At 34.6% G+C, this 13,028-nt stretch overlaps 1 protein-coding gene across 1 annotated transcript; it reads right to left on the bottom strand.

The window, feature by feature from the left end:
- Positions 1–371: 371 nt before the first annotated feature.
- LOC120190551 lies at positions 372–1,728 on the bottom strand. Its single transcript, XM_039193615.1, has 3 exons — positions 1,434–1,728; positions 1,278–1,335; positions 372–1,172 (listed from the first exon to the last, which is right to left on the bottom strand). The coding sequence occupies exons 1-3, from the start codon at positions 1,682–1,684 to the stop codon at positions 531–533; spliced, it is 951 nt and encodes a 316-aa protein (XP_039049546.1). The 5' UTR covers positions 1,685–1,728; the 3' UTR covers positions 372–530.
- Between the last annotated feature and the right edge of the window lie 11,300 nt (positions 1,729–13,028).

Genomic DNA, 13,028 nt, shown 5'->3' with positions numbered 1-13,028 from the left:
CTGATCTTGAAGGAATGAATGACTCAAAACTACTGCCAAGCCTTTATTAAGCTTGAGACCCTAATGGCAATGCCAGGCAACTATCAGCTAAGCTTGAAGGTCTTTCTGATCTAAAATAAATTTATTATACAAATAGTTTTCATGAATTTTTGGAGCTTATTAGTTTGATGATACCTTTTCCTACAGCCCAACATTCCAGCCCACTTTGAAATGTATATCCGTCGGACAATACTTATGTGTGGGTACATGGAGTCACAGACCTTGACTTTGTTTAAAAAATTAAAACCCAACTTACAATTTTAATTTATTCATATTTAAATTTTTTTAATGATCACATCTCCCTTGCATAAATATTTGAACAAATCAAATAATAATATCAAATATGTTTTTTTTTTTCATTTTCCGAAGTTCAATATCTAGCGAAGGAGGAATGACATTATCACTCTTCTAACATCTATCAATTCATTAAAAGCAGCTTAGTAAATAGGCACAAAAACTACCATGCCATTATTGCCATATGACCAATACTCTTACTGTCCTGATTGGGAAATCCGACCCGGTGTCATATCCGATCCACTTCTAGCCAATTCTTCCCCACCATGGGAAGCCATTCCTGGGTAAACTGGAACCGGACCAGAATTTCTAACTCCATAATATACTGGTTGAGTCGCACCATCAGGAGCCACTCTTAACGCCGGGTCATAACGATCCACAGATGTAACTGGCCTGTATACTTGACCCACACCAGGAGCCGGCTGATGGTACCCAACTGGTATTTGACCCGCGAAAACTGGATACTGCTGGACGTATTGTGCATGGATTTGAACCGGTTGAAATGGAGGAATTCCGGGCTGAGCAGCGCCCGGAACATAAAAAGCGGGTATTTGTTGTACGGGAGGAGCAGAATAATGAGAATCCGGAATATAATGCCACATAGGACTGCCTGAATATGCGACTGGCTGCGAAACGGGTTGCTCCATAAAACTCTCCGTTTGACTATGTTTTGACTCCAAAACCTGTTCGGTGTTATCCGGTTTAGTCTTAACGGGTCGCAGATCGGGCATAGAAGGTAGTACAGTAGGAGCTCCTGACGTCGAACGAAAGGAAGTGGAAACGGAAACACCGGGGGCAAGAGAACCCGTGTACGGAACTGAGACGTCCTCATGCAAAAGCTGTTCTGTGCTAACCGATCGTATTCATCCATCATGTTCTCCAGTCTTCGTCGGTACTCACTGAAATCAACGCGTCAAGATCCTCATTCGGGAGCTGATACTCACTGAAATCAACGCGTCAAGATCCTCATTCGGGAGCTGATACTTAACACTCAAGTTGCCAATTCTTAATCAGTAAACAAAAAAATCAAAATGAAATTATAAATAAGATATTTGGAAATGAAAATGATTAAAAAAAGAGAACGTTCTCTATTTATTTGGTTGCCTGAGAGTTTGGAGAGCTTGGTGAGTAACGCTGATAAAGGAGTGGAGCGATGGACAGCGACGATGCGCGTATCACCGCCGACATAACAGAGTTGATTATCGTGCGGACGAGGGAGAATTTTGCCGCCGAAGCTGCACATGAACCGTACACGTGTATTGGCATCTTGAGGACAAAGGTGTTCCGAGCGTGGAGAGGACGCGACGGAGTCGGTGGTGGAGTCTAGCTCAGAGAGGTGGTATGATGACATGTTTGTTGTGCTGGAAGTTACCTGTTGCTGATAGAAAACGTTAAAGCAAATAAAAATATTTTTTCTTTTCTTTTTTGAATTCATATTGTTTCTTGCTTTATCTATTAAAAGAATGTCTGCATCCGACTGTGACAAATGAGATATGACGGACGATTCTGAACCGTCGACTGTTTTTGAGCTTACACGGTCCAACGAGAATCGACCCGCATGCTGTGCATTAAAGAAAAGCCTTCAAGTTGGTTAATGATTTAAATATTTTATAAAATTAGTAACTTAATATCGTTGACACTCAATTTTTTTTTAAAAATAAAAATAATATAACTACAATTATTTCTTATTACGCCATTATTGTACATGATATGCTGTTTTAATGAAATTTAAAATTGATATAATCAAATTATAGTATATATTTTACGATAAGGTTTCTTAGGCAAAATCCATTTTGTAACGTGCAACGTTTGCGTGATTGCCTTGCTCTGAAGGGCACCAGATTGTGGAATATATTGTTGTTCCTTTCAGGTCGGCGGTGGTGGGCCGTGGGATTGGAAGGGAACCGGCAGAATAAAACTAAATGAGGAGAATACTTAAATATTTTTAAAGATTATTATTTCAAAATTCAAATAATTTATTTTTAAGATTAATACATAATTAGCATTTAATTACTTTTAAATGCTCGAATAAATTTTTTATAAAAAAAAACTGTGCAGAGTACAGAGTACTCCACGATCCATATTATATTGGTATATGGACAGGATAGAATAAACGGAAAGCGATAATTGTAGAATGACTCGTTAAGACTCTACAGGTTGCTGATCCCCTATTGATTTCATAGCTGGTAGTGATGTGACTATTTATTAATTGAAAAACATCGTATAATTGTAATGATTTGTTGCGTGTTTATCCACTTAATTCATTTGTTTTTTTCTTTTTCTTATAAAAACGCATTAAAAATTTGTAATAAAACTTTCAGTTCATGCACGTGTGATATTTTTATAAAAATATAGATAATTCTACAAGATGTCTCTAAACTATGAACTCTATTCTAAATTAGTCCTTAAACTTTACAATTTTATATGTCAATCTTCAAATTATCAATATCACTCCATTTTGATCCTTCTATTAAAGTGTTGTTAACTCTACTTGATAAAAAATATTATTTATGTTTGAAGGTCCTGGGAATTAAACCCACAATGAAAAAAATCTTGAGACCTTTAAAAACAAATTATTTTTAGAAGATCACGAGTTCAATTCTCATGACATTGACAAACATATTATTTTTTATAACATCACATGTTCAATTTCCAATGCTTTAAAAATAAATAGAGTTAATGACACATGAACGAAAGAATTAAAATGAAATTATATTGATAGTTTGAGGATTAATATAGAATATTTTAAAGCTTAAAGATTAATTTATAATGATGTTATAATGTAGGGATTGATATATAATATTTTAAAGTTTATATACTAATTTATAATTGAGATCATAATTTAGGGACTTCTAACGTAATTAACTCTGAAACTGTCAAAAAAGTTTTAATAAAATAAAATTACCATGAACCACATATAAAAGGAATGCCTAACTTTGACATTTCATCTGCAATTCCCTTTCCTGCCCCGGTTATGTTGCTTTAGTAAAAACCAACGATGATGAAACAAAGATTCTCAGACAGTAAGGCGACGGAAGTTAAATTCCGGTCGGTTCAGCTCGGAGTAGATAGGAATGAGGGCTCAAAAAAAGACTTTACAAACAGTTATTCAGAACCTATTATAACTATCTAATCATCGATGATCAAACCTTGAATTTCGCAGATATGGAAGGAAAGCAAAAAATTTGTAGAAACAGCTAATTAAATTGAAATATAGAAAGAAATGAAGTTACCTGTTCTGTTGTAAATTAAAGACCGAGGACTGCTGCTTTGGACAACTTGAGGAAGCAACTGCAGATCTTGAGCTAGAAAAAGAGGAAAGATGTTGGGGAAAGTATAAATGGAGAGGGATGTCACTGTCTGATTGTAAGCAACAAAAACAATCAGCTAATGCCACTTCAGCTTTCTTCTAAACATTTTCTTGTCTGTTTGATCAATCACATGTTTGGGTATTTTTCTCACGTGTGATTTTAATGTTTTTAATCGCTTATAACTTTTTATCAAACTCCAAAGCGGCACGTGTCGGTCATAATAGATTCTATTTCCCTTTTTCTTTTTTAAATCTCATATCTAGAGTTCTAGACTCATTCGCGCTGATCCAAAATTCCAACTATCCTATTTCCCTATTCTAAAAAGTTTAATATAAAGATAAAGGTTCAAATCATGTCATTTTTTCTTAAAATGATGTTTTAATTTTTTTTGAGCATGTCTAATATTATTATTTTATGTGTTTTTGATTATAACGGTCGTTAAAAAACTTACTAAAAATTTATTAAATAATGTGTGTCTAGTTTAGATAATATTAAGAAAAAAACCTTAAAAACAAAAAAGCTTAAAATATTTTTTTATTAAAAAACCCTAAATTTTTTGAAACTATTAAGAAAAAAAACCAAAAACTTTGAAGAACTTAATTTGAATACCTATACGACCCAACCACCTGATGAACTTTTGTTGCCATTGTCGTCGGTCGAACCTTCGACTGATCGAACCTCCATCGACGACCCAACCACCTACGACCTAATCACCCAACGAACCCCTAATTGACAAATCAAACCCAAAAACCCCCCAATTAAGACGACCCGATGACTCCAACAACAACAACCACGAAACAAGTGGCGACGATTGGCAAGGGAGATGGTAAGGGGGGCGACCGTGGTTAACAAGAGAGGAGGTAAGTTTAGGGTTAAGAATTTTAGAGATTTTTAGGGATTTGGTTTTTTTTTTTAATTTTAGAAAAAATATTTTTTAAATATAATAATATTTTCAGTTTTTTTATTTTTTAAAAATTCAAAATTATCAAAATGTGAAACGTTTCACTTAACGGTGGACTTAAACGTCCATTACGGGCTAGAAACCTATAGTGGTAACGTTTGTAATGTTAGACACTTGAATTGACCGAAAAAAATTAGGCCTTTGAAAAAAATGTATAGTTTAAGCATTTTTGTTTGTATATTAAGCCTTCTAAAAATAATAAAAATTAGAATATACCCCTTGCTATTATTTAGAAAATCATAATAGACTTTTATACATAACAGTTACTTTATTTTTTATGAAAAATATTTAATAGATATAATGAATGAAGTTTTAAATAAATTACTATATAGTTAAAATTAAATTATTATAATGAATATAAACAGAATGTGAATAAGACATGACATGTAAATAATATGAATATGTCAACAAAATATTTAATATTATAAATATATCATAAACATACAATTAGATAATACGATTGCAAATACAACATAAATATTTTAGAGTGAAAAAGGGATAGAAGAAAATAATAAATGTAAATAACACGAGTTACCAAATTATCCCAAAAATGAATTTAAAGGTATTAACTAATGGTCTAATAATCAATTATTTAAAATTACAAATTAATTAATCTCATTATAATGAAAAAAAATTAAAAGAGTATAAAATATAAATAACATGAATTATTTATTCAAATTACTCTGATTAGGAATTTAAATATATTTATTTATTTAATAAATTAAGCAAAGTGATTGTTTTTTCCTACTATGCAAATAATAGGTTTCCAATTTTACCCTAAATCATTATTATTACATTACTTAAGTATCAATAATTCAAATAAAGATATTAATAACCAATTTATTTAACAGGATAAGACATTAGATGTTTCGAATAATTACAAGAGATTTTTCGGAACCACAAGGCTGAATTCTTAGTCTCTCTATTTTTTCTTTATAAATTTTTATTATTTTGAATTAATAATTTGTCTCTCTCAATATTTGATCAGAGTTTTGTCTCTGGACAAACTAAATTTAACTTTGATGGATATTGTAAAGGTAGAGTAAAAGGTAGCGTTGGAGGTGTCTTTCGGAACCACAAGGCTGAAATCTTACTTGATATGTTGAATACATAGGGAGAACCACAAGCAGTATCACGGAACTATCTATGTTACGAAAAGGCCTGGAGTTAGTATTGGAAAACAGTCGGACCGATGTATGGCTCGAAGGCGATGACAAGATGTTGATCTGTATCATTGTCTGTTGGAGGCAGGTTAAATGTGCCGACGTACAAAGATATATTAGCCACATAAACTTGATCATACCGAAGCTTAGCAATTGCGTCTGTGACTAATTTCTATATGGAAGGCTATAGAGCTGCTTCAGATTGGACATCAGCTAGAGAAACTTCGAATTTGGTGGCATGTTCCTCTGCGTATTGTGTATGAGGACACTGAGGGTAAGATCATTCTTCGTTGACGATAGACCGATTCCAATTATAATATATTAAGGTGTACCTTTTGAGATTTGAGTTTTAACATACCAATCAAGTGGTCCCTACCCGGGCCTGGAGTTATAATAAAGAAAATCATTTCTAAACAAAAGATTGAATTCGATAGTTGGGATGTGAGGTTTAAAGGTAGTACAAAATTGATGGTTCCAGTGCAAGAAATCAGTACAACAGCCTCAAGTATCTCAAATACATGGTGATTTTCCCGATAAATCACTTTTTTTTTTTCATCTTTAATTTCCTGTCGCCACGTGGGTAAGGAGAGTCTTCTGAAGCGTATCTTATATTGTGTTGGACCCACGTGGTTAAAGCGCGGCTCAACGCATCTTACGTCACGTAAGGTTATAACACGGTATAAAGATTGTGCTTTAGCTTTAATTTTGACACGCGTCAGAAAGGCACGCCCATGCTATAACATTTTAACGTTTTAGTTTAATTTAAATTATTAGTAATAATTTATTTATTTATTTAATGCATAATTATTAGTTTAAAAATTAATGTTTGTAATTATTTAATTTTAGGAGAGAGACCGTATATTAGATCATTTTATTAGGAACCTTAAGTTAGTGATACCTAGCCATGTCTTGTCGTATTTAGTAGAGGCTGGATTCGGTCACATAGGTAGATATGAGGGTCACTGTAAGATAGAACCAGACTTTATTGTTGCCTTGGTGGAGTGGTGGAGGCCGGAGACCCACACATTCCATATTCCGTGCAGAAAGTGCACGATTACACTTGAAGATGTTTCTATGCACCTGGGGCTTCCGGTGGATGGAGATGTGATATCGGGGATGGCACACGGTTCCTGGACTGCTTTGTGCCGGGATTATCTAAGACGTGTCCCAGAAAGTTTTAACGGTGGTCGGATATCGTTAAATTGGTTAGATGTCAATTTTCGGGAGTTGAGCGAGGATGCCTCTGATGATGAAGTTAAAATGTATGCACGGGCATGCATACTGCAGCTGATAGGAGGGTTGCTGATGCTGGACAAATTGCGCAAACAAGTTCACTGTATGTGGTTGCGACATCTTGGCGACTTTCGTCTGGCCGGATCACTCAGTTGGGGCACGGCAGTTTTGGCTTTCCTATACAGGGAGATGTGTCGAGCGACTGACTACAGGAAAAATGCTATCGGCGGATATCTCCTTCTGCTGCAGTCTTGGGCATAGTATCGATTGCCCTTTTTATGTCCCGTTGTCAAGATCTCATTCGTATTTCCGCTACTATTAAGGTAATTATAAAACTGATTTCGTATATTAATTATTTTATACAGTGTATAATAATATTTTTCCTTGAATAGGTGGTCTACTGATAGGAAAAATCATCAGGAGCTACCTGATGATTTAGAAAAAAAAATTAGGGTGCTAATCGATCAGAAGGCTGGCACACATGTATGCATTTTAATGTTTAAAAATCGATTTTAGATTGTTATTTTGATAAAAAATTATATATATTCGTTTTAGTTTGAATGAGTGTCATATTCTAATGATGATGTGAGGATGGTGATCCCACCTGAGTTGAGGGGCCCATAAGATGTTTGGATGGCGATGGTCCCTTTGATCTGTTATGCGGTCATCGAGTGACACTCCTCTGATCGCGTGCTCCGGCAATTTGGTTGTTTTCAACCAATTCCGGAAGCACCTCGCAAGATGAACAAGTTACATAACACAAATAGACGCGACAAGTCAGATACAAATTGACTGGTGAAGCATCATGTGTGGGTCGTGTTGTGGGAGGATCGACATCGGCGCCTTCCCCGTAGAGAGCCCATTTTTTATGACCTCTTGACGATTATTATTAGTGGTTCAACAGTAACGAGAAACCGTTTATGCTTTTCGAGGATGTACGAGGGCGAACCTTTCAACGACGTCGACAGAGACGTTCACCGTCACAACACCATCATCCTTCGACTCGTGGACAGAGAGCAGTTGCTTCTGGTTCATCCTTAGCTGCACCAGTAGAACCTTCACAGTAGCCACCGTCTACAGTGACCTACACCCCGCAGCCATATCTGATGCCGCCACCGATTTTCCATTACCAGATGTCACCGCCGTCACCATCTTCTGGTTTCCCTCATTAGATGTCGCTGCCGCCACCGTCTCATGGTTTTATGATCCCACCGCCGCCGTCACAGAGTTATGTGACCCCTCTTGGAGGATATTATGAGTATGTGTTTGCAGATCTGACTTGGGGTTCATATGCTGGTTATTTGGCGGATGCAACCTCATCACCCATGGCCGCCGTGCAAACACCTCATGTACAGTTTTCACACAGCGTGATGTCTAGGATTTATGAGTTTTCGCAGTTATCTATGAGCGATGGTATAGTCGGTCATACACCTCCAGGGTCCTTATTCTATGGAGGTGCTACATCGTCATCAACTCCTCATCAACAAAATGTATTTGCTCACGACGACGACGACGACGATGATGATGGTGGTGATGATGATGAGAGTGAGGACTCACAACCAGTTATACGAAGAAATCTTCATCGATACCAATAGCCACCGTCATGCGGAACACACTCACAACCAGTTGGATTTTTTTAAAATTTATTTTGCTTATTTTGTTGGATTTTTTCTTAATTTGTTTTGATAATTTTGTTTATTACCATTTAATATCAGTTATTATAATTTGATTATTATTATTTACCAATTAATACTTATTTTAAGTTTGTTGTATTTAGAATTATATTCAAATACCAAATTATTATTAGTTTGATAAAATTTAATAATTGTGTTCGATAACTTGCTTAAGTTTGTCACTTATTACCTCTTTTATTATAATCACATATAACGCCAACGTCCAATTAAAGTACATGCAAATTATAACGTACAATTATAACGTCAGCTGTTATCGAATGCCATTAACTTTAAGTAAATGCAAATTAAAGTACAATAATTATTATTTGATAAACAAGTACATCAGTTCCTCATCAATTGTTACTTGATGAAAACAGAAGTGGTATTGTTCTCCTAGTGTGTCCTGAGTTTCTACAATGCCCATATTTTTTGTTGTGTCTACTTGTTTCTCGAATATCTATATCACAATGAATTCGAGTGGATTTTGGACGACCACACTCCCTCAATAAACTCATATTTGGTACAATCGGAAGTCAACTTAGAACCTCACCAGGGTCTTTGGCATTACCTATGGGGGGAACTCAAATTATTATACCTTGAAAACTTCTAATAGTAGGTATAAGAGATCTATAAAACGGTTATATTCTTGACGGGTATGTGAGCAAGCTGCTATCACATGAGAGCATGGATACTTCAGAGCTTGAAAAAACCCGTAGTCGTACGTTCTGTCCCGTAGATTTACTCTTAACGACATAGCTTCAATCCCTTGAAGAGGTCGCGACAACTCTGTGACACGAAACAATGCATGTGTTCTAGAGAAGCTTGTTACAGACATTCCATTTGATGCAACAAATTTTTTTGTAGCTCTGCAAAATCTAGGGTGATAGACATGACCGCCTTGCATCCAAGTTTCAGCTTGTCTTCCGAGCTTCACAAAAAGTACCCTCAAACGAAAATATGTAGTTTTAACCAAAGCCGCTACAGGTAATTGACGTGCACCATTTAAGGTCGAATTGATTGCCTCAGCCAAGTTGGTCGTCATGTGTCCATATCGATATCCACCATCATATGTGATTGTCCACATTTCTTTATCGATGAGGCTGATGTAATCGTATCCTTCCTCGTTCCTCGCCCGCAAATCTTGAAGCATTGATTCAAATGTTTGAGGAAGTAGTTCGTAACCTGATCAAAAAATGTAGAACTTACTAACTTTGTTTCTTTGCAAAATGAAAATGATCGAAAGAAAACAAACTACATCAGTTTCACTTACCCATGCGCACAAGTAATTGACGTTCATCATTCTTCTTGTACCTTCCGTGGTAGTTCGCAACAATGTGTCGGATACAATACCTATGTTGGACAAAGGGTGGTTGCTACATTGGACCCAAAGACTCCATTGCTTCTTTGATCCTAACTCCGTGATCTGAAATGACACAAATTTTTTCCCTCGTGATACCATGTGCAATTAAGTTTCAGAGGAAAAAAGCCCAAGAATCTGTATCTTTTCTTTCAACAAGAGCAAAACAATTGGAAGAATGTTGCGATTGTCATCTTGGACAACTGCCAATAATAAAACTTGCTTTTATTTTCCATACAAGAAAGTCCCGTCGATCTGGACTACAGGTGTAACACCCCCAACCCGAATACAAGTCTGAGGTGTCACATTGACTTTTTAAACTTTGACTCTTGACAAAATTCAAAGAAAATTTAAAACTTTCATTAAAATAAAATAGGTTTATTTACATAAATCGACCAAAATAACCAAAATCGATCAGAGCATATTCAACTCAATCAATTAGTACATGCCAACTATATTCAAAATAACCAAACACATTTAAATTATCTATTTTCTGATATGAAATTTTGGTAAGGGAGATGCTAACTTGTCTTTCTCTTCTTCGCTTCTTTTCTCGCTTCTGTAACCTACATGTGAAACCATCACACGCTAAGTCTATGACTTAGTGAGGCATTAAACTTATAAAGGAAATTCTAAATGCTTAAAAATGTATGAACATATCGTCTTATCATGCCACATCAAAACAATATAACATTATATATAACATACTATGCACATATACATATTATGCATTATTTTAAATTTCTAATCTTATTCCACTATCAATATTCTTATCATTTATATCTTATAATTATATCCTCTTATATCTATTCTTTTACTCAACATATTATTCAATGAACCAAGCAATACAAACATCATCATATAAATCATATCAGATTATCTAATAAGAAATACATGCATACATATAAATCATCGTTAGTCACTTATCATTTAATCACATAGCACATATACTTAACCTGCTTAATCATATACTATACCTATACCTCCTCATGTCCTTGCTATAAAATTTATCATATCATAATATATATTTGTTATTATCTCTTGATTAGCCCATGTACATATGTGAGAACTATTGATATGTGAGTCTCTAGAGGTTATGCATTAATGTTGTCACCACAACTCGTATAAATGCACTGAAGTGCCACGTAGAATTGCACCGAAGTGCCGCGTAGAATTGCACCGAAGTGACATATAAAATGTCCTTAAGGACCACGTAGAAAATTCCTTAAGAATTATATACATATGCTAAGGACCAAATATGTGTCTCAAAAGACCTCATACATGTTCCAAAGAATACATATATGTCCCGAAGGACCGCGTAGACCCTCGACTCTTGGCATGCCAACTATACCTCTAGCTCTCAAGACACATAACATAGGCATTAATATTTATGTTTGTCACATATTCACGCATTTGTATCAAATCGACATATAATCTCATAGCTTCTTGTCACGTAGATCGTGTGATATTCTCGTATAGTCTCATATCTCATTATCATATATATCATATCACATATATTTGTATTCACATAGACAAATAGTCATATAGATCCCTTTCACCTAGCTTATATCATACATTCATGTAATCACACATCTCTTGTCACATGTCTTATTATTACATTTTTATAAGATCACACGTAGTCAAGTAGTTCATTTCCATATAAATCACACATACACGTAGATCACTTGCACATAGAACATCTTCATAATACTCACATATCACATAGCTTATATTTGTTCTTATATCTTCTCATAACATATTCTCTTATAACTTTCTGTCATATCATTCTCACCATTTAATTTCACCTAATTCATAATCATGTGGCTTATCTTATATACCTATATTCACATACCTTATAATTACCTAATGTACTCCATTTCACACATAGTCACATAATTACGTAATTTACTTACACATAGATCATTACTATACCTAAATCATATAACACACAATTCTTCCTCATAAAGTTATACTATATATATTCATATAATCTCATATTATCCTACAAGTATATACTTATCTTATGGTTTGGTATCATCATTTATACTCAATTCTCTTCACTAATATATTATTCTCATATTACTCTATAGTATAATCTTATTTAACTCATCACATTTCTCATGTAGTCATATAAATCTATTATATTGATTTTTATAATTGATCACGAATACTATGTAACATGTATGGTCACCTATCACATAACCTATTTCACATTCCCATGTAATCATATAGATCATTTATATTAATTCCTATAACTTATCGCAATACATGTATTTACACAAATCCTTTAATACATAATGTAATATATATCACATATACCCAAATCAAACACATGTATATGATCATAAATTCATGCATTCTAATATAGGAAATAGACTCATCGCAAGTCTTATTTCCATTAAACATCATAAGCTAACTTGTATACACTCACCTTGGCCTCACTAAGTTCCAATCCCCTTTTATGATTTCCTTTCTTCCGATCGAATCTTAACTTGATGGTCATACCGGAACTTGTTCGTGCTCAATATCTACATGTTTATACATTGATACATATCAATATCTACTTGATGTATTCTAATCTATCATTTTCTAGACCAAAAGAAATACCTAATTCTATTTTCCTTTGAAGTGCATCGGTACATTCTACAATGTATTGATGCATCCCTTAACATGTGTATCGATGTATCCCTTAACATGTGCATCGATGCACTACCCCATGCATCGATACATAATTTGAATTCAATGTTTCCATTTTTAAGGGGTGTATCGATGCACCCCCTTGTGCATCGATGCACCCACTGCATTCGATGTTCATTATTTGAGAGTGCATCGGTACACAATGATTGTGCATCGATGCACACAACCCAGAAATTCCAATTATAGCATGAAATTCACTTTCTTTTTGGCTCAACTCTTTATATTTCATTCCTTTTTATATTCTTAACTCACATACACATATTCAAACTCATTTATATTCATTCATCACCTCTTTAACAT

Source organism: Hibiscus syriacus, unplaced genomic scaffold, assembly GCF_006381635.1.
Source record: "Hibiscus syriacus cultivar Baekdansim isolate YM2019G1 unplaced genomic scaffold, ASM638163v2 tig00116962_pilon, whole genome shotgun sequence".
NCBI classification, from domain to species: domain Eukaryota; kingdom Viridiplantae; phylum Streptophyta; class Magnoliopsida; order Malvales; family Malvaceae; genus Hibiscus; species Hibiscus syriacus.
This window is presented reverse-complemented; position numbering and strand designations above follow the sequence as displayed.

Coding starts and splice junctions, on each gene's coding strand:
- LOC120190551 (XM_039193615.1), bottom strand. CDS start 1,684: ATGTCATCATACCACCTCTCTGAGCTAGACTCCACCACCGACTCCGTC. Junction 1,336..1,433: donor CTCTCCAAACTCTCAGGCAA/CCAAATAAATAG, acceptor CTGATTAAGAAT/TGGCAACTTGAGTGTTAAGT. Junction 1,173..1,277: donor ATCTTGACGCGTTGATTTCA/GTGAGTATCAGC, acceptor AGCACAGAACAG/CTTTTGCATGAGGACGTCTC.